At 40.5% G+C, this 20,690-nt stretch overlaps 1 protein-coding gene across 2 annotated transcripts in view; it reads left to right on the top strand.

The window, feature by feature from the left end:
• The window catches only part of ARB2A (ARB2 cotranscriptional regulator A), a 290,622-nt gene that overhangs the window by 36,222 nt on the left and 233,710 nt on the right, over window positions 1-20,690 (top strand). For both annotated transcript variants that reach the window (XM_061364339.1, XM_061364340.1), the window contains exon 5: window positions 12,879-12,944. In XM_061364339.1, the coding sequence (XP_061220323.1) occupies window positions 12,879-12,944 (66 nt within the window). The remainder of the gene's footprint in view (window positions 1-12,878; window positions 12,945-20,690) is intronic.

The following is a 20,690-nucleotide window of genomic DNA, read 5'->3' as shown; positions in this document are numbered from 1 at the left end:
GTAAAGTGAACAGAAATTAAGTAACTCTTAAAGTGAATACAACTGGGAAGTGAAGATTGATGCACGTTTTTAGTACTTTCATAATTTTTTTTTTTTTTTGACAGACTACATTAGGTAAGAGAAAGTCTCCTAACTTAGATTGTAGTAACATCATTTTGGGCTGATTTCCAATATTCAGGAATGCATATGTGCTTGATCCCTCATTACAACTAGTAATTTTAGGAATATTGTGTTGGGAAAATAAGGCACATTAGCCAGCAGCACAAATAGTAGGAGAAGCCACAATATTCATTTCCTCTCCACCCAGCCAAAACCAGATTATTTGGCTGACTATCAAAAGGAGCAGCAGTAATTGTTTCCAGTATCAGTGGAAGCATTTGCTGTTTAATAGAATCATAGAATCATAGAATAGTTAGGGTTGGAAAGGACCTTAAGATCGTCAAGTTCCAACCCCCCTGCCATGGGCAGGGACACCTCACTCTAAACCATATTACCCAAGGCCTCGTCCAAAGCTTCTATTTCATTAACTTAAGAAAAGGCTTGGTCTCTGCCATCAGTTAAGAATGGGACTCCCATGGCAAGCTGCAGGCTGTTGTCTGCCTGTGCCTTTCTTCACAGAATCATAGAATAGTTAGGGTTGGAAAGGACCTTAAGATCATCAAGTTCCAACCGCCTGCCATGGGCAGGGACACCTCACACTAAACCATGGGTTGCTGCTGATGCTGCCTCTGCAGTTGCTGCTTGCCTTCTGCCGACTTTCCTTCTGGATGGAGTAGCAGTCTGCAAGAGCAGTTTCCCAGGCCTGGGTGATCAATGCTTCAGGACCTGCTGCTGTGTGTGTGTGTGCCCAGGAGCTCAGCCAGATCAGAGCCACCTTGTGAACACTGGCCAAAAGGTCATCCCAGGCTTATGAATTAGTCTTTATATGATGATTATAGGCAAACTGTAGATGGTAACAAGACAATTTGCCTCTTGTCAGCCTGCTTGCTGTCATGGAATGGTTTCGATTGGAAGGGGCGTTAAAGCTCATCCAGTTCCAACAGCCTGCCACAGGCAGGGGCACCTTCCACTAGACCAGGTTGCTCCAAGCTCCATCCAACCTGGCCTTGAACACTGCCAGGGATGGGGCAGCCACAGCTTCTCTGGGCACCCTGTGCCAGGGCCTCAGCACCCTCACAGGGAAGAACTTCTGCCTAAGATCTCATCTCAGTCTCTCCTCTGTCAGGTTAAAGCAATTCCCCTTGTCCTGTCCCGTCCCTGCAGGCCCTTGTCCAAAGCCCCTCTCCAGGTTTCCTGTAGCTCCTTTAGGAACTGGCAGCTGCTGTAAGGTTTTCTGGAGCCTCCTGTTCTCCAGGCTGAACAAGCCCAGCTCTCTCAGCCTGTCTCCAGAGCAGAGCTGTTCCAGCCCTCGCAGCATTTCCATGACCCACTCTGGACTTGCTCCAATAGCTCCATGTCCCTCTTGTGTTGTTGCCCCAGAGCTGGACACAGGACTGCAGGTGTCCTTGACCTGCTGCTCACGCTCTGGGGATGCAGCCCAGCACATGGTGGGTTTTGGGTTGAAGCGCACGCTGAAGCCGGGTCATGGGGAGCTTCTCCTCAGCAAACACCCCCAGGTCCTTCTCCTCGGGGCTTTTCCTAATCCAGTCTCCCCCAGCCTGTGTTTGTGCATGGGATTGCCCCAACCCAGGGGTTAGGACCTTGTTGTTGGTCTTGTTTAGCTCCACAAGGTCCACAGTCCCGCTTCTCCAGCCTGTCCATGTCCCTCTCAGTCCTATCCGTTCCTTTCAGTGTGTTGACTGTACCCCACACATTGATGGTGTTGGCAGAGTTGCTGAGTGTGCTCAATCCCATTGCCCATGGTGCCAAGAAAGATGCTGAACAGCTCTGGTTCCAGTACTGACCCCTGAGGGATGTCACTCATCACTGATCTCCATGTGGACATCGAGCCATTGACCCTGTCTCTTCTGTCTGGATTAGGCCTTGGGCAGAACGAAGGGGCAGCACCCACTGACCTGTGTGCCCAGATTGTTACCTGACAGTAGCGGAGGTGAAGCTGCTAGGTCAGTGTAATCACAGCAGTGTGTATTGTATAGAGCAGTAAGTACAGTCTTGTATTTAATGGAGGGCAGGTCATCCTTAGTTGCAGCTTCTCTGCTGTTCATTTGTCATGGAGATAATTTTACCAAATTCTGTTGTCATAGAGCAAGTTGCTTTCAGGCAAAAATCTGATTCTTAATCTCACCTTTTCATTTTATTCTGACTGTTATTTGTGTTAAATTTATCTGATACATGATGAATTTAAAATGTCTTTCATGTGTCTTTATAATACCCTTTGACTGAAAACAGAACTCCACACAGCATTCTGCAGGCTAGCAGCTGTGGTATAAATTGCATACAACATGCTGTGCACTGTTGTTGATGTCCTTTTTCTTTATTTATGTCTAGATGGTAAAATTGCCTACTCAATTTTTCTATTAGATTCTGTAAAAATCACAGAAACTGGATCTTATGAAATAGTTTCCTCTTCAGACAGTATTTTGATATCATTTTTCAGTAGGAATTGTTACTACTTCCTACTTGAGATATTTGTTACAGATAAATACTGTATTAAACCACTTGTCTAATCAAACATGGCTCTTCTTCCACATGCCGCTCCCCTCCAAAATAGCAAAGGATCCCATCATGCAAATTTCTGTTGGGAAATTGACGAACACCAACATGAGCTTGAACTAGTTCTGGCTTATAGCATTTACAAATGGACATCTGAACAGGCTTTTATGCAGTGTTTTCTGTTTCAGGCTTTTTCATAGCTTTACGGGCTTTTTAGAAATAACTGTTTAAGTAGTTGGACATGCTAAGTGTTTTACTGTTTTAATGCAAAACTTCCACTAGAGCTTGCAAAATGTCCCTTTTCATATAAAAAGAAAAGCTTTTCTAACACAATGTGTTTAGTAGAAATTAATCTTTCAAATTTGCATAAAATCATTTGTTGTGATCTGGCTTCAGCACTGTCACGTTAAGCAATTTTATGTGTAATTGGACTGTATCTTGGTGGTTGGACTATGAAAGAAGTGATTCCTTCTCAAATAAAGTCTATAGGTAAAAGTCATTAAAACACAAGGTTCCGTAGTATACATACCTGCATTATTGGCTGGTTTTCCTTTTCTACTGACCCTTGAGCCCACACAGCCTGGTAAGAAGTGCTACACTGATGTGCTGTCTTTGGACATGTACATGCTGCATGATTGGCTATGTTAGTTTTTCAGTCATCATTTCATAGGAAGAAAGGCTCTGCTCTGCTTTTTTGAGTTCATCAACATAAATATTCATGAGGAACTAACAATACCCTTACATACTCTTCTCATATAAGTGAAGTAGCAGGGGCTATGAAGTTTATTTCATAATCCTCAGTTACCAACACTTTCCTCCTTGTAGGATTGTTTTAAAAATAAAGTGGGGAAAAATGCATAAATTAACCTTTCCAAATTTGATTTAATGAAGGTATAGTAATTTATTTCATTGTTAAATTAAATGGTTTCCCAGATTATACAGGAGTGAAAGTGTCAAGATTTTACTTGTCACATATGAAGCAATCTCCCTTACCTTCTGGTTGAAAGTTCTGGCATTTGCTGTACCTGGGGTTTTTGTAGCCTGCTCCTTCTTTGAGTTTGCCTGCCAGGGAAGCACAAAGCTAGGTTAGGTGAGCTCAGTCATGTGGAATAGAAAAAGAAAATCTTTTCTTGAGAAACAGTGAGGAAGAAGAATAGAAAAAGATTTGTCAGTGTCCACGATGTTTTCTTAAGTTTCAGCTTGATACCCCCAGAAGAGGCAGTGCCTTCAGGGCAGGTTTTTCTCTCCCTAAAGGAAAGTTTCTTTCAGAGTGCTAGGTATAACCATAGGCTAGAAAAGCAGAAAGGTAGCCATTTCTCTTAGAAGTTAACTGCTGGCATTTGTCAGTTACTCAAAGCAAGTAAGGGTCCTAGCTTTGCTGCTTAGTATGTGGTGGAGTTAATGACCATGGTACAATCTGTTTGGTTTCCATAACCTAGTAAAAAGAGGTGCAGGTGTTATTTAATAGTGAAATTATAAACATTTTTTGTGATTTGCGTTCCTGAGAGTATCAACTACTATTTGTGCCAAGAAAAGAAAAAAATAATTCAGCTGATGTTTGGCACCATGGCCCTTTTCAGCTAAATTTATGTAAATCCGATTTATTTTGACTCCACTGTTCTGGAGCATGGTGACAAAATGGTTAAGACATCTTGCTGTGGAAAGAAGGTGTTAATTTGAGTTCTGCTCTGGATTTACATAAAATTAAGCCTTCAGTCCATCTGTGAATATTTATCTGGTCATTTCTGCTGAGGAATCAAAGGTGGCAAAATGAGATGCTTGACACATCACTGACTTTTTTGTCTGTGACTACAAAAGCTGGTATGCTTTAACTATGTCAATCTGATATGTCATTTGTGTTTGGCATGGATTTTTAACCTTTCAAAATTGCGTACCACCACCTCTCAACCTAAACTACAGTTTTTCATTAATAGGTAGAATAATGAAAACTGCTACTGCTCGCTCTTCTAGGTATCCTTTCGTAACCCATCTCTAATACGAAATTTAGAGAGTAATCCTAGATTTTAATTCCTGAATTGGAATATTAAATCATGTTTATAAGCATCATTTTTATTTGTTTCTCTGTTACTCTTCTGGGCCTTTTTTACTTTCCTTGTGTGGGTTTTGGTGGGTTTTTTGCAACTTTTTCATCCTTCTGTTTCTTATCTCAGTTTGGGGAAGGAGGTAATGCTTTCTGTTGTTGTTTATTTGCTCCTAGGGCAAGGTGCTTGATTGAAGCCTCTGCTTAGCACAAATACATGTATAAGGTTATGTATGTATATTCAAAAGGAACTGAGAATTTTTGTAAGATGTGCTATATATAATTAAGCCATTTCTAAAGCCCAATAATTTTTAAGAAGTTTCTAAAATTAGGCATGCTTTTCTTAACAAGGGAAAAAAAGAAGGTAAGAAAAACAAAATGTAAACCAACAGGTGTCAGCAAAGACCATGTAACAAAACATTGGGTCAAATCACATCAACAGTATATACTGCATTCAAGACAAATCCCTGTCATTTTTCGTTTAATTCTCACAAAAGATCTTGAAATCCTAGTTGTGATCAGTCAGCTCAGAACCCAGAATATGACACCCATATGTTAAGATTGGATTGAATTGCTTTTAGTAGAAAAAAAGAAATTCCTTAGAGGTAATATCAGTTCCGTTTTAATGAATTGTTCTTCCACACTACATAATCCAAGTGAGGATTATTTTTTTTTTTTTTTTTTTTTAACTTGCAGTGAACAGCGCCTTTAGAAAGGCCATTCAGCTGGTTTTTTTTTTTGTTTGTTCCAGTTCTCAGGTAACTGTGTGCAAGAGCAATATGTCAAAAAGTTGTTTTCTATCTCTTGTAGTTACTTACTGGCAGGTTTGTCACTTGAGTGACAACATAAAGCTGATTCAACCAAGGGTGTGACAGCCAGAGCAGCAAGCCCTGGGTCAGTCCCACCACTTGAGATTTGCCGCAGGGCACTCAGTTGGAATTCATTTTGCATTTATTTTACTGAATGTTACTCTTGTTACACTGCAAAGACTGGGGAGACTGCTGTATGCTGAAAAGATTGTTTCCTTCTCATGCTCATTTTCTCCTGGGTTGTTTTCTTTTTTCTTTTTTTTTTTTTTTTTTTTTTTTTTTTTGCATTAAAGTGCTTATTACCAATGAGGAGACAAATCTTACAAAACAAGAAAATTCATTACTTTAATGGTATTGCTTCTAGTGGTTTATACTTGTTTATTTTTAAAACCTCCAACCTGTGTAACCCGCTTTATAGTTCTTGGGACATACTAGTAGTGGTGACGGCCCTAATCTCTTACTCTGAACTTAAATTATTTGGAAATAGTATCCTTTCTGTGCCTACGAAAGATGCATTTTTGGGGAAAGAGATTCAAGAGATTGTAACTTGTTACCTCAGGCCTGAATTGATGGTTGAAAGCATTTTAGACGTGACAGTGTATCTCGTGCTAAGCTTTGCAAAGTCAAGTTGAACTTGCTACTTGGGGAAAAAAGGAACACAAAGTCAAATGAGGTTGATTTTAACCTACATGCAGATTTGTTAGGTGAGCAGGTAGTGTTCAACTGTTGCACATTTTAAGTGCAGTTCTGTCACAGGATGAGAATTGGCAAGAGAACCTAAGGCTTAACTGTTCCTGCATTCTCAAAGAAAAATACAAAACCTTGTGGTTTTCTTTACTTCAACTCAAAGCATAGGAAATTCTATCTAAGGGAGTTACTGTATAAAGTAGAGATGATCAGACTTCAGTGGTTTCTGAGCAAGTCTTTTTCACTAATATTTTTTTTAATTGTAATTTTCCCCTTTTTTCTGTAGTACGTATTTACGTAGGAGATTAAGCTGAGGTTAAAATATAGTTAACTTAGGTTAATAGAGGAATAATAAGCTAGTAATGACACTAATAACTTATTAATCCTTTTATGATATGATTTATGAAAACACAGGAAGTCATGCAGGAAGGAAGTGCCATTACAACTCTGTCTTACTAGGTCCAATCTCCTTAATTTTAAATGTAATATTTATATTATTCTAAAAAATACGGCCACTAATAAAAACCTAGAATGAACATTACTGCTGTTAGATTTCTTAACTCTCTGCACTTCATGTACTTCAAGAACTGTCTTTAAAAGTTAATGAAACAAGTGATCTGATATGGTGTTTTGAGTGTTGTTTAACAAGTTGACATCTTCAGAGGCAGAAACTTCCTATACACTGAGTAAGTGTATTGTTGCCAATGCATCTCACTCTTGATGGGAAGTAGCCTTTGTTAACCTTGAGAGAGTAGTTTTGCCTCCATTTTATTTGGTCCTCGGAGTAGTGAAAAGTAGGAATAGTAGTAAGGGTAAAGTAGGAATAGTAGTAAGGGTGGTGACGGGGTTCTGTTTGTGTTTTGAATAGCTGTGAATGAGGAACATGATGTAGGAAGACTCAGATCCATCCAGTAGATCTGGTCCACCAGAAGAATATATTTAATCAGTAATTTGCTGTTTCCTATTTTCTCATAAATCTGCTAAATGTGTGTATGAGCAGGCAAAGGTGTGGACAGCATGGGTTAACAGTTTGCACCCCTGTATCCTTTCTCCAAGGTCTTGTAATCCATCTTCTGTTACCTGAGCGGCTGTAATGTCAGCTGCTCACATGTGCTTTATCCGTTGTCATATCACATTCTTCATCATGTGTTAACCATACACCAGCCTTTTGAAGGGGTAGTCGGTGTTTTGGTCAGGAGGAGTGGACATGTGGGAGAAGAGGGAGACATCACAGTATCACAGTATGCTAGGGATTGGAAGGGACCTCAAAAGATCATCTAGTCCAATCCCCCTGCCGGCGCAGGAACACCTAGATAAGGTTACACAGGAACGTGTCCAGGCGGGTTTTGAATGTCTTCAGAGAAGGAGACTCCACAACCTCCCTGGGCAGCCTGTTCCAGTGTTCCGTCACCCTCACTGAGAAGAAGTTTCTTCTCAAGTTTAAGTGGAACCTCTTGTGTTCCAGTTTGTACCCATTGCCCCTTGTCCTATCGTTGTTTGCCACTGAGAAGAGCCTGGCTCCATCCTCGTGACACTCCCCCTTTATATATTTATATACACTAATAAGGTCACCCCTCAATCTCCTCCAAACTATAGAGACCCAGCTCCCTCAGTCTTTCCTCGTAAGGGAGATGTTCCACTCCCTTAATCATCTTAGTTGCCCTGCGCTGGACTCTCTCCAGCAGGTCCCTGTCCTTCTTAAACTGAGGGGCCCAGAACTGGACACAATATTCCAGATGAGGTCTCACCAGGGCTGAGTAGAGGGGAAGGAGGACCTCCCTCGACCTACTAACCACCCCCCTTCTAATACACCCCAGGATGCCATTGGCCTTCTTGGCCACAAGGGCACAGTGTTGGCTCATGGTCATCCTGTCGTCTACTAGGGCCCCCAGCTCCCTCTCATCCCTACACTGCTGTCTAACAAGTCGTTCCCCAAGCTATACTGGAACCAGGGGCAATAGATTTTCTTTAAAGAGACTTTGTGGTCTACGGTAACTGAAGGATTCCTCACATCTGTCCTGAATCCATGAACATTCAATGCATGGTAATGATTTCCAGTGACTACTGATAGCTGCTGGTTCAGAAGCAAAGGCCACAAATCACACGATCCTATTCCATTTCTTTAATAGGTTTTAGCAGTGAATTCACTGTGGAGAAAACATTTTGCAAGTTAGAGTAGGTCACTTTATCTTTTTTTCCTTTCTATGTGGGTTTACTTTTCTGTTCATATATATAGTCTGGTGGTGGGCAGAGTTACCTGTAGTTGGTTTTGAAAGAGGGAGCACACTTAAGGGGAAAAAAAGAGAATTCAGACAATTTGGTTCTAAAGCACAGCAGGGAGGGGTCTTGATGAACAAGCCTCAGTGCACTTCATCGTGTCCTAGCATGGTTTTCGATGCAGTATGTACTGAAGCAGCTCCTCTGGATTGGGATGTAGGTGTTATGAAACAAGTGATCAAGTTGTGTTCTGTGTCTGTATACCTGTATGTCTGGGTTATGAAAATGTTCACCAGTGGGTCAGCTGCAGTTCTGCTTTTCTTTATGCCAGACTGGTTCTTGATATTTTTGATATGTGTTTTAAGGATTTTTTTAGCTTCACACAGACTTAAAATGTGGGGTATATTATTTTAAACTAAGTTATTTTTTGAATTTTAGTTGCCTTCTTGCTTCATGGGCATGCTTTTTGTTTTTCCACTTTTGCAGACTTTTACTGTTTAAAGACTTCCAGTGCTTACTGCATTAAAGAGTCTTTTTGGCATTTGTCTTCCCTTATAATCATATTTTAGATTCAGTACCTCCAGGGTCTTTGTAACTTTAAAGCATGTTGGTCACAATGGGACTTAGTCTTTAATTTCTCTTTTCACCTAGTGGTGTGCGTGTATTTATCTTTTGATGCACAGCTTCAGCAGGGGTGTAATGCAGAGGTTTTAGAAATTACACTGCTAACATCATTTTTCAATGCTTTTGAGTAATTGAAAGCAGTCCTGAAGAAAGTCCTCTATATGAACAATATAATCTTAAAAGAACACAAGTTGTATAAAGCCAAGATCTCATGAGTTTAATGTGTGCTATGGTTACTTGTATACCATCAATAGAATGGTTTGGGTTGGAAGGGACTTTATAGCTCATCTACTTCCCACCCCACTGCTATGGGCAGGGACACCTTCCACTAGACCAGGTTACTCCAAGCCCTGTCCAACCTGGCCTTGGACACTTCCAATGGTGAGATATTCACAACTTCCCTGGGCAACTTGTTCCAGTATCTCACCACCCTCACAGCAAAGAAATTTATCCTTACATCCATACATGTGTACCAGAACCATATTTCCACTTGGAGTTTCTGTTCTGCTCTACCATAGTATATATATAAGAGGACCACTTTGTGCTGGGAATAAAGTTTCTCCTCTCCCACAGTTTGATAACAACGGTTTTGGGGGGTAAAAGTGTTAGGCTAAGTACCTTTTTGTGGTTGGAAAGGATTTATCCCTCGCTGTTAGAATAGGTGATCAGGGATATGGAATTTTGGAGGGTTTGTGTTTGGGTTTTTTCCTCCAGTTCTCAGAGTTGTATCACAAGGGCCTAAATATCCCAGGTTTGTACAAGTAACATGAGCAGGGTTCTCTAGGAAGTGTTACGGTTTGCCTCGAGAATGGCTTGTACTGGGAATTTGTTGGTTGGTAGTTCCAAACAAGTTGTTAACACTGGACTGGATTGTATAGCCTCTGTTGCTAAATGCCTGCCATCATAAGCAACCATATGACCAGTGATTAGTCCAGGAGAGTTCATGGAGTGTAACCATACTCATCTTCATGTTCAAGAAGTCACACTTCTCAACACTCCTCAACAGCCTACAACAATTTTCAGGTCGTAAAGATAAAATACCAGAATACATACTATTTAAAGAAGTTGTGGCTATTTAAGTTGTATAAATTTGTAATTGTAAGTCTAACTAGTGCTATATGAATAATATAATCCAGTTTTCCTTGTCTTTTTAATGCCTATAGAAAAGGTATTTTAAAGAGATTTTTAAAAGTTAATTTTGCAAAATTTACAGATCAACCATAAATTCACAAGAATTAATTAGAAGTATAGAATCCCAATGTTAGATCTGTGGCATTTTCAGTACTTGCAGTCATATTCCTAGGTAGGACAGGATTTTGCTAGATTTTCCAGGCACATCCATGCCAAGTGCAGGAAACCTGGATTATGATGATTTCAAATCTGGGAAGTTTTGGGCTTTGCTGCTACTTCAGGAAATGTTGTGTGTCACTTTCCCTCCTTTAAAGCTGATGCACACCCACCATTGCTAAGAGATTCCTGAACTTGATCTTTTGCTGCCAAAAAAACCGAAAAACCCTCTTGTGGTCTTATGTATGTGTACTGTAGCAGTCTGTGGCATTTTTTCCTCAAGTCTTTCTGTGCTGTGGGGACCATACAGGTGCTGAGCTGCCTGTGGATCATCATGTCACAGTGCCTCCAAGCCTCCAACCTGTTAAATCATTCTTCATGTTTGCACTTACTAAAAGCATTTGTTAGGTTAAGTCTTTGCTATATCAGCGAGCTTTTCTGGATTATCCGTCCCATTTTTAAGGCTGATACCACTATTTGTTATATTAGAGTAGTGCATAAAAAGTAAGTTAGGATCACACCCCCATTGAGCCAGGGTGTGGAAAAAATGAGTAAAGATTTCTTTCTACCCTGGAGACATCACAGTAATGAGAGAGTATAAAAGAAATAGATACAGAGCTGCAAAAAAAGGTGGTTTTTTTTGCAAGTAGCATCGAAAATACATATTCTTCATAGCAACTTTTTTCTCCTCCAAGTGTTATTTTAGTGGTTTTGATGGTTAGTAGATGCCTGGAATTAAAGTGAAAAATGAAATTTCTACATTTGAGGCCGTATTATCATTATACTCATTTTAGTGTCTGTACAACATAAGCATCTGAGACCGCAGGAACTTAACTGCTTTACTTGTTGGCATTACACTGAAGTTGATTTCAGTGAACCATAAAAAGTTTGGCCCTGAAGGTAAAATTACACTGTATGCATGTTCCTAACATACTGCTTTGGGGATAAACATGCCTTAAATCAACTCATTGCTCACAGCTAAATTTGTTTTCCAAATGCAGTTTCCGCATAGATAGCAATATTCAGTAAGACTGACTTTCTTTAAAACCATAAAATTTTTTGAACGTAATTCTGTCAATAAACATATTTGAGCAGGGTAGCAAAGGATTCACATAATTCTAATAAAGATTTGGGGGTTTCGTGAAAGGAAGGGAGGGGCACATGCCAAGATTTTTAATTAGCTTTCATCAGTACCTATAATTTGTTCAAATGTGTTCCAAATGTTTGCATATTGTGTTTGCTCACACGTACATAATGAAAACTTTTGGACTTCATTGAAACTTTGGTAATTGTGCATTTGGAAAATTAAAATTGAAATTTACGATACCCTGGGTCCTACTTGCTCTGTTCGCAGTGTCTTTCTAAGACACCATCACTTGAGAGCTTTGTTCCAGCAACATTTCTGTTGTGGCTTATTATGTTATGGGTTCAGATGGCTATAACTGTGGCCTTCAGGGGTAAAAACACTAGCTGGGTTTGTACCCAGGTATTCTTGGATTAGTATTTCCAGGCTTAGATCTTGTCCTGTCTGGAATTTAAACGTAGCTCCCCATACTTCAGAGGGAAGACAAGCACCATTTGAGGTTCTTAATAAGCACTTTGTTTTTTCCTCCTTAATTTGACTTTTCCTCTTTTTTTTTTTTTTACTTTCATTTTAATTCCTGTAGCCAGTGAAATCCAGGCAGTTACTTTAAAACTGTTTTTACAGCCCCGTATGGACAAAGAGCTTTAGTGTGCTCCTCTGCTTAATTCCCGAATTAATAATGGTTAGAAAGTTTCGGTATCTGCATCTCCATTTTCCTTAGAATATATAAGGGTGAAAAAAAAATCTCCATATATTAGGCAAGCCATTGAAATGTGAACAACTTTGTTATATCTGACATGTAATAAGTCTTTCAGGGCAACTAGGTTGCATTTCTTGTTTGTTTGGTTTGGTTTGGTTTTTTTTGGTGGTTTTTTTTTTTAATAATTCCTTTTGTTTCAGGTCTAAAATTTCAATTTTATTTCTGCATGGAAACAAGAGATGTAAACTCCCCCATAGTGGGGAACCAGTCAGGGTTTTTCTTCTATTTAGAAACCTTTGACCCATCCCTCCCCTGTTCAGTGAATGGAAATGGCAAGGCAACTTGTGCTGAGGGTGACTACAGATCTGCTTTCCATATAGTTCATGAAATAGACCTGCAGGGGAGAGGGTTTCAGGAGTCCTGCATATGGAAAAAAAATGCTTTTAAAGTATTTCTTCGCAAAAGAGAGCCTTTCTTACACCTCTCAGTATATATTAATTGGTTATAATCCTTAATTTTGAAGCACTAATTATTCACACAGCAGCACATGATGGATTCGCAGGTACAGTTACAATTTCTATGTACTGGCAAGCAGCCTTTTCCAAGGGACAGAGGGGACTTTCCTGTGTAAAGCTCCAAGTTCTATAATTTGTTGTACAGTAAAGGATTTAGGTATGTGGCAAAACATATACAAGGGTGTAGAAGTTTAATTAAGTTTCCTTTAATTTGTCTGGGTGGATATGTCATTACAGTAAGTGGTTTAATATTAACATCTATTTACATTTCTTTTTTTTTTTTTTTTTTGCTTCCTTCCAGATCATCACTAAGTATGTTTATGAGCTACTGCAAAAGGAATGCCACTTGAAGAAAGTAACTCTCCCAGTAAGTGTAAATTACGTTTTTCCAAAGACATTGTTTGGATCTGTAAAAAACATACCCTGCAGCTGGGCACTTGTGTAAAAGCAAGCTGTGCCAAGGCTCTGTGCAGGACATTATCTCAAGACACTGCCTTCACATGTAGCATCTGTGTGCACATGGAGACATGTTTTGACCTCACTTCTCACATGCTTGATTTTTGAACCTTCCTTGCCTTACCAGATACCAGCACTTCCAAAATGTGGTTTTGATAAAGGAACCATAAGCTTTGCAAAAAGTGTGAATGTTTTGATGTATTGCTGGATGTAGACAACAAATGTGCATTTACAGGAAGAGGAGTAAGCTCAAATGGAGTTTCAGTAAATTACTCCAAGTCTTTTTTTAAAACACACTTTTTCAGTAACTTGTAGCATGTGTGTAATATAAGGTGCTGCTCTGGTGGAAATCCCTGGTGAACTCTTAGAAGTGATAAAACATTCCTCAAGAGAACAGATAATGACAGTGTTTGTAAGTACGTGTAGTACTGTTATCGTGTTTAAGTACTTTTACATTCTGTGCCAGAGAGTGTGGGGGACATTAGAGTTTTGGCACTGTGCAGGTTTTCCATCACTGTTATCCATGATTCTTACGGTATTTGAGAAGCTTTTGCATTACTGTTGTTGTCAGCCAGTCCTTAATATTCAGTTGAGGAAAACCCATTTGGGCTAAAAGAGCTTTAGCGTTCTGTAACGTTTCACAGTTCCCATTTCCATTACCTAAGTCTTGTTTAGGGCATGTTTTGATAACTTGCCCAAACTACTCAAGTTTTCCCACCCAGGATTTGCTAGTGTCTCCTGGTCTGGGCAGAAGGAGCTCTGCCAGGAGCTCCATGGAGCAGTTGGAGGGCAAGCAGGAGCTCCCAGATGGGGTGCACCAGTGCACCAAGACCACTTGAGAAAGTATTTCCCCACTTTAGATTTTCAAGTATAGACAAAGAATAGGATTGGGTTTATTGCGGTGGTCTGCCTGGTGCAGGGCTGGCAGTGATCTCTAACTTCTTTGCACAACTACTTTTCTTTGGGGAGGTTTTGGTCCAGAGTGTACTTCCATATACCACACAGGTAAGGCTTCTTCAAGCCATGTCACCCACAGACTGTGAAACGAGGAAGCTGTCTTTTATAAACTTTGAAGTGCCTGAATCTTGAGGCTACAGAACTGTCTTTGAATGTCCTTTGTAAAAACAAAGATGCATCTATGTCATGCAATACTAAGGCTGATCTGTTAGCTTAAAAAAATCCTAGAAGCTGGGTTGGAAGGGACCTTAAAGCTCATACAGTTCCAACCTCTCTGCCATGGGCAGGGTCACCTTCCACTAGACGGGGCTGCTCCAAGCCCCATCCAACCTGGCCTAAGTTACTTTCATTGTTGTTGTTATTGTTACTATTAATGTTATTATGTTTAACTTTATTTCAGTTGTTAAACTGTTCTGTTTACCGTGGGTTTTACCTTTGTCCGATTCTTCTCCCCGTCCCACCAGGCACAGAGGGGGCAATGAGCATGTTGTTTAGTTGCCAGCTGGGGTTAAACCACAACATATCTGTAGGAAGCCCTCACCACAGTCAAAAATACATTATGAAGAGGCCTACAGAAATGAGAAAAATTAAATAATGTATGTAGAAGCTGAAAAATTAAAGCTCTCTAAAGGCTATGTTAAATCACCTCTGGCAACCTGCCACCTAACAACACAAAAATCCTATTTTAAACTAGTAAAGGAGACTAATAAAAGTAGTAAAACGGCTTGTAGCAAGAGTAAGTCCTGTGCAAGTGAGGAGAATAGAAAAAAAAGTATAAATGCTTGCAAGTCACATGTAAAATCGCAGTAAGATCATCCCAAACTGAATTTGAGAAACTTGTTACAATGGTAAAAGCTGCTATTAAAAGGTAGCTGATGAGGCTGATGAATGCTTAGCTCAAACAAGAAAAACAAACATAGTTATTTCCAATATTATTTTTCCGGTTTCAACATTTCAGTTTTAAAAACTTCTTTAAGCAGGATAGAGTTCTGAGGAACTATCTCAAATTTGGTAGTGGAGCTCTTAGTACGAATCAATGTATCGTACAACAATCAAATTTATAAGAAGTCAAATGTGAAGCTGCAGAACAACTAGCTAGTACATAGCTTCTTCCTGAAATCAGCTGTTTTCATCAGAAAGATGGAAAAAGAATGAATGTGATAGTCTTTGAAAGGCCTCCAGGAGTGATTGATTGTGATTCCTGGGTATCAGGAAGAAATAATATGGGGGAGAGGGAGGATGGAGTCAGTACAGGTTTCTTTTTAAAAAAAAAAACCTACTAGAATTCAGTGAAGGAGTCAGAGATTCTGTGAAACAGAAAGATCTTGTCAGTAAGAGTATTTGGATTCCCAACAAGCTGTCAGTAAGGTTAACAAATGCTTTGAAAGAGCGTAAGAGGAGGGAGTCCCCTTATGAGTTAATAATTGGTTAAAAGGGAAAAAAGATGTTCGTATTTCACTGATGAAATAATTTGTTACTGGTGCAGTGTTACTGGCCTGCACTGACAAATCTGTAAATAAAAGGAAAAGAGGAATTAATATAAGCTAACAAACTTAGCGTTTTTTTTTCCTGAAATTGTTTAGAATACTTAAGTTTGAAGCTTATTGTGATGAGTTGGGGAATTATTTCATGATGTTGAATGACTGGATGATAAAATGACATGATATTCAATTCTGGTAAATGTGAAATTATGGGGAAATAACTCACTCTGTAAACACAATGGTGGCCTCTAAATGAGCTATTACAACTCAGGAAAGAGCTTGGAGTGATGGTGAATAGTTCTCTGAGGACATCAGTTAGTGCTCAATGGCAGTCAAAAACGCTCAAAGCAAATAGGTTGTTAGGAATTATGAGGTGTTGAGAACAAAACAGAAAAACATCGTCATTCCACTCATTATGTGGGCCCTCATCTTGAGCACTGCGTGGAGTCTGGACACCATATCAAAAAGGATATGAAGAATTAAAAAAAAAATCCACAGAGGAGGGTTACAAAGATGATCACAGGCATGAAATGCTTTTCACACAAAGAAAGATTAGACAAAGATTCTTCAGCTTGGAAAATAGATGACTGAGGAAGGAATATGACAAATCTATAAAATCATGAAAGGTGTAGAGGAGATGAATAGGGTATGGTTTTCTGCTATTTTCATAATAGAGAAGCTAAGGGGCATCAAGTTTAAATTATCAGGCAGGAGTTCTCTACTGAAGGAGAGGCAATACTGTTTTATATACAGCCCAATTGTATTGTGGAACTCATTGCCACAGAATACTAACAAGAAGAAAGGTATGAATGCATTTAAAAAAAAAAAAAAAAAAGGCATTTGACAATACTAAGTGGGGTAAGCGCATTGAGGAATTGTACACACTTGTCCAGTTACAGACTCTGGCTCGGGAGGCTCCAAAGTTACTGCTGGTTGCCAAAACCAGGGAAAAGTCATGCTATAACGACTCTGTTCTCATGCTGTTTCCTTACGTAAGCTGCCAGTTGCCAGAAGCAGGACCTGGGACCTTGATCTCACCAAGATGCATGCTTTTATGACTGTGACCGTGTTATATGAATATTTTGGAGGTGAAAGGAAAATGTTTCTTATGAACTTTGTTACAGGTGATCAAAAAGTTGGTATATCACAGAGCCACAGAATGGCTTGGGTTGGAAGGGACCTAAAAGCTCATCCAGTTCCAACCCACTGCCATGGGCAGGGACACCTTCCACTAGACCAGGTTGCTCCAAGCCCCATCCAACCTGGCCTTGAGCACTGCCAGGGATGGGGCAGCCACAGCTTCTCTGGGCAACCTGTGCCAGGGCCTCAGCAGCCTCACAGGGAAGAACTTCTGCCTAAGATCTAAGCTCGGTCTCCCCTCTGTCAGGTTAAAGCCATTCCCCCTTGTCCTGTCCCTACAGGCCCTTGGCCAGATCCCCTCTCTAGCTTTCTTATAGCCCCAAGTCTCTGCCCGGCCTTTTGGCCTATTTGCCTTCCTTTTTTATGTCAGCTCATAAGAAATAAGCAGTGTGATGATGTCTGAATATATAAAATGTTGTTTAGAGCTGTGTTAAGGGGAACACTTACTGTTTTTGTCCAGATGATTTTCTGTGGAAATACTATGCTTTAAAGGTTTAGGGTGACAGCATTTCATGTTCTGTCATCTTCATTCATTTCATCCTCATGTGTGAAGTCCAGCTTGGTGTCTCTGTTTTGTCTTCTTGTGATAGCTTCAGTATTGGACAGAATTACTTGCAAATTTCTTTTCAGCTATGAAAATAAAATGGTTTGGAAAACTGGAAAGCTTGTCCATTATTTTATTATGACAGCATCTCTGACAAAACATAAATCTGAACATTTTTTTCCTACACAGGGAGGCTGAGAGGCATATTACGTTACTGTTACTGTAAGGTATAGTCATACTCCTAATTTTCAACATACAGTACTGGACTTATAAATTTAAATGAAGAGACTTACGTTCGGGGATAAGCCATTCAATTATTTCTTTCAAATTTCTCATTTTGTGCTCCATTGAAGGTTATATTATTAAGAAGAGTGCAATTTTTTTCTCCAGATGACGTCTTTATATTTCTTTAGTTTTAATGGCATAATCAGGGACTGATCTTTGATCTTCTTTAGCTGTTGAGGCAAAATAGAGGACTTCTGAATTAAATGTATTTTTAACAGTTCTGGGAAGGCATGGGATGGAGGTTTAGGGGTGGAGGTTTACTGACATGTTTCACTGACCATGGCACTGAAATGTCTCACTTTGCAGTACCTTCTGACTTATTAATGCTTTACTTTTTCACTTCAATAGGTAAAACTTGATTCAGTATTTTTCTTGATCAACTCGACAGCTAAGAACTTTTTTTTTCTTTGAAAAACAAGGGTCTGTTGTCTCCCCTGTATGTTCCTTTTGCTACTTTGTCACCTGAGTCCAATCAATACTTGTTTCTAAAAAATTCCCCTGATTGTAGGTTTCTTAGGTTAGCTGTGGTAATAACCAGATGCTAACTAGCTGCTTGTAATATTGGTCAGCAGTTTTCATTTTTACAATTTTGAGTGAAAGATTGTAAATCAGGATATTCAATATTGTGAAGATTCTAACATGAGCGAGTTAGCAAGCTTTATGTAGAACCACATAACAGAAGACTTTCTTGTCTTGTGAAGCAAATGATCAGTTTTCACTCTCCACCAGCTGCTCACAATTCTCACAATCTTTCTGAGTTTTTTCAGTTTCAGCTCCATTTATTTGCCATGTTCTTTCCTCCTGTCACAAGTTGCACCTGTTTCACTTATTCCTAGGCTACACGCTTGTAATTTTTATTGTGTTTTTTAACTGGAATAGGAAAAATATTAATAAATTTTTTTCCCTTTAAAAATGTAATGTTGTTGTGGTTTAAGCCCAGGCTGTAAGTCAGCCATGCAGCCGTCTTGCTCACTCCACCTCCCCCTTTCTTCCCCTGCCCCCGCTCCCAGAGGGATGGGGAGGAGAATCAAAAGAATGTAACTCCCACAGGTTGGGATAAGAACAGCCCAGTAACTGAGGTATAACACAGACCCACTATTGCTACCACCAGTAATTAAACTTGGACATAGAATTAAACTTGGCTAGGGATGTTAAGGATAACAGGAAGGGATTCTACAGGTACGTAGCAAATAAAAAACAGACTAGGGACAACGTAGGCCCCCTCAGGAAGCTCTCGGGAGAACTAGCTATACAGGATTTGGAGAAGGCTGAGGCTCTGAATGACTTCTTTACGTTGGTCTTCACTGGCAAAGGCTTGGACCGCACCACCCAAGACTTAGAAGGTAGACGCAGGGACTGTGAGAATGGAGACCTTGGGCCCACTGTAGGAGAGGATCTGGTTCGAGACCATCTTAAAAGCCTGAATGGGCACAAGTCCATGGGACTGATGAAATCCATCCACGGGTCCTGAAGGAGCTGATGACACCAAGCTGTGTGGTTCAGTTGATACGCTGGAGGGAAGGAATGCCATCTAGAGGGATCTTGACATGCTTGTGAGGTGGGCTGATGCCAACCTTATGAAGTTTAACCATGCCAAGTGCAAGGTTGTACACCTGGGTTGGAGCAATGCCAGGCACAGCTACAGGTTGGGCAGAGAAGAGATTCAGAGCAGCCCTGTGGAGAAGGACTTGGGGTCGATGTTGGTCAATAGGAAAATGAATATGAACCAGCAGTGTGCGCTTCCAGCCCAGAAAGCCAACCATATCCTGGGCTGCGTCAAAAGGACCATGACCAACAGGTCGAATGAGGTGATCCTGCCCCTCTACTCTGCTCTTGTGAGACCTCACGTGGAGTATTGGGTACAGTTCTGGTGTCCTCAACATAAAAAGGACATGGATCTGTTGGAACAAGTCCAGAGGAGGGCCATGAGGATGATCAGGGGACTGGAGCACCTCTCATATGAAGATTGGCTGAGAAAGTTGGGGCTGTTCAGCCTGGAGAAGGCTGCATGGAGACCTCATAGCAGCCTTCCAGTATCTGAAGGGGGCCTATAATGATGCTGGGGAGGGACTCTTCATTAGGGACTGCAGTGACAGGACAAGGGTAACGGGTTAAAACTTAAACAGGGGAATTTTAGATTGGATATAAGGAGGAAATTCTTTCCTGTTAGGGTGGTGAGGCACTGGAATGGGTTTTTCAGGGAGGTTGTGAATGCTCCATCCCTGGCAGTGTTCAAGGCTGTGTTCAACAAAGCCTTGGGTGACATGATTTACTGTGAGGTGTCCCTGCCCATGACAGTGGGTTTGGAACTAGATGATCTTAAGGTCCTTTCCAACTCTAACTATTCTATGATTCTAATAATAATAATGATAAGGGAAATAGCAAGAGAATACAATATTCAGCCCAACTGAGCAATGATCCAGCCCCTCCAGGTAACTATCAGTTACATCCTGGGCATGACATGCTGTGGTATGGAATACTTCTGTGGCTAGTTTGAGTCAGGTGTCCTGTTTCTGCTTCCTCCCCGCTTCCTGTCCTCCCTGGCAGAGCATGGTACTCAGATAGTCCTTGGTCAGATTAAAGATTTAAGCAGTAAGTAAAAACATTGGTGTTAGCAGCACTGTTCCCAGGCCACAAGTCAAAAACACAGCATTGCACCAGCAACTAAGGAGGATAAAAATGACTGCTACTGCTGAGCCCAGGAAAGCATCCACCCCTTATTCCATACCATTCACGTCATGCTCAGATCCCACATTTTTAATATACCATCAGACTTGCATATATACACATACACAGACAGGGAGAGAGATCATTCCTTAATGCGTGGACCAATCCCTGTAAAGCTGCTGAGTCCATCTGGTCTGTGATGTTGGGCTCCTGCTCTTGTAAGAGTCTTTCAGAGCAGGAGTGGCTGTGTGCAGCAGATTGTTGCCTGCTGATGTCACCACAGAATTCATCTGGTTTCATCAAAGTTCATTCTTTGTTGGGATGATGGTCAGAAGGAAGTCAGGGCCAGTCACTGGTGACCTGAAGACATCTAGTTGGTGAGTTACAAAAGTGCTGCATCGCACGCAACAGCATACAGTTGAGTTCATTGGCTGTTTTCCCCTAAAATCAAATCCCCTTGAGGGACACATCAGACTTCCCCATCTTCCCGCATTACCCACCAAATATATCTGGGTCCCTGAGCAAAGCAATCCCATGAGTGGGTTTGTCTTTACCTGAAGCAGGAATAACCCAGACCGTCTTC

The sequence above is a fragment of the Neopsephotus bourkii genome, unplaced genomic scaffold (assembly GCF_033783945.1).
Source record: "Neopsephotus bourkii isolate Nb327-2 ecotype Australia unplaced genomic scaffold, CSIRO-AGI_Nbou_v1 NB_1232, whole genome shotgun sequence".
In the NCBI taxonomy this organism is placed as follows: Eukaryota; Metazoa; Chordata; class Aves; order Psittaciformes; family Psittacidae; genus Neopsephotus; species Neopsephotus bourkii.
Note: the sequence above shows the minus strand (reverse complement) of the source record. Positions and strands in the feature narration are given on the sequence as shown.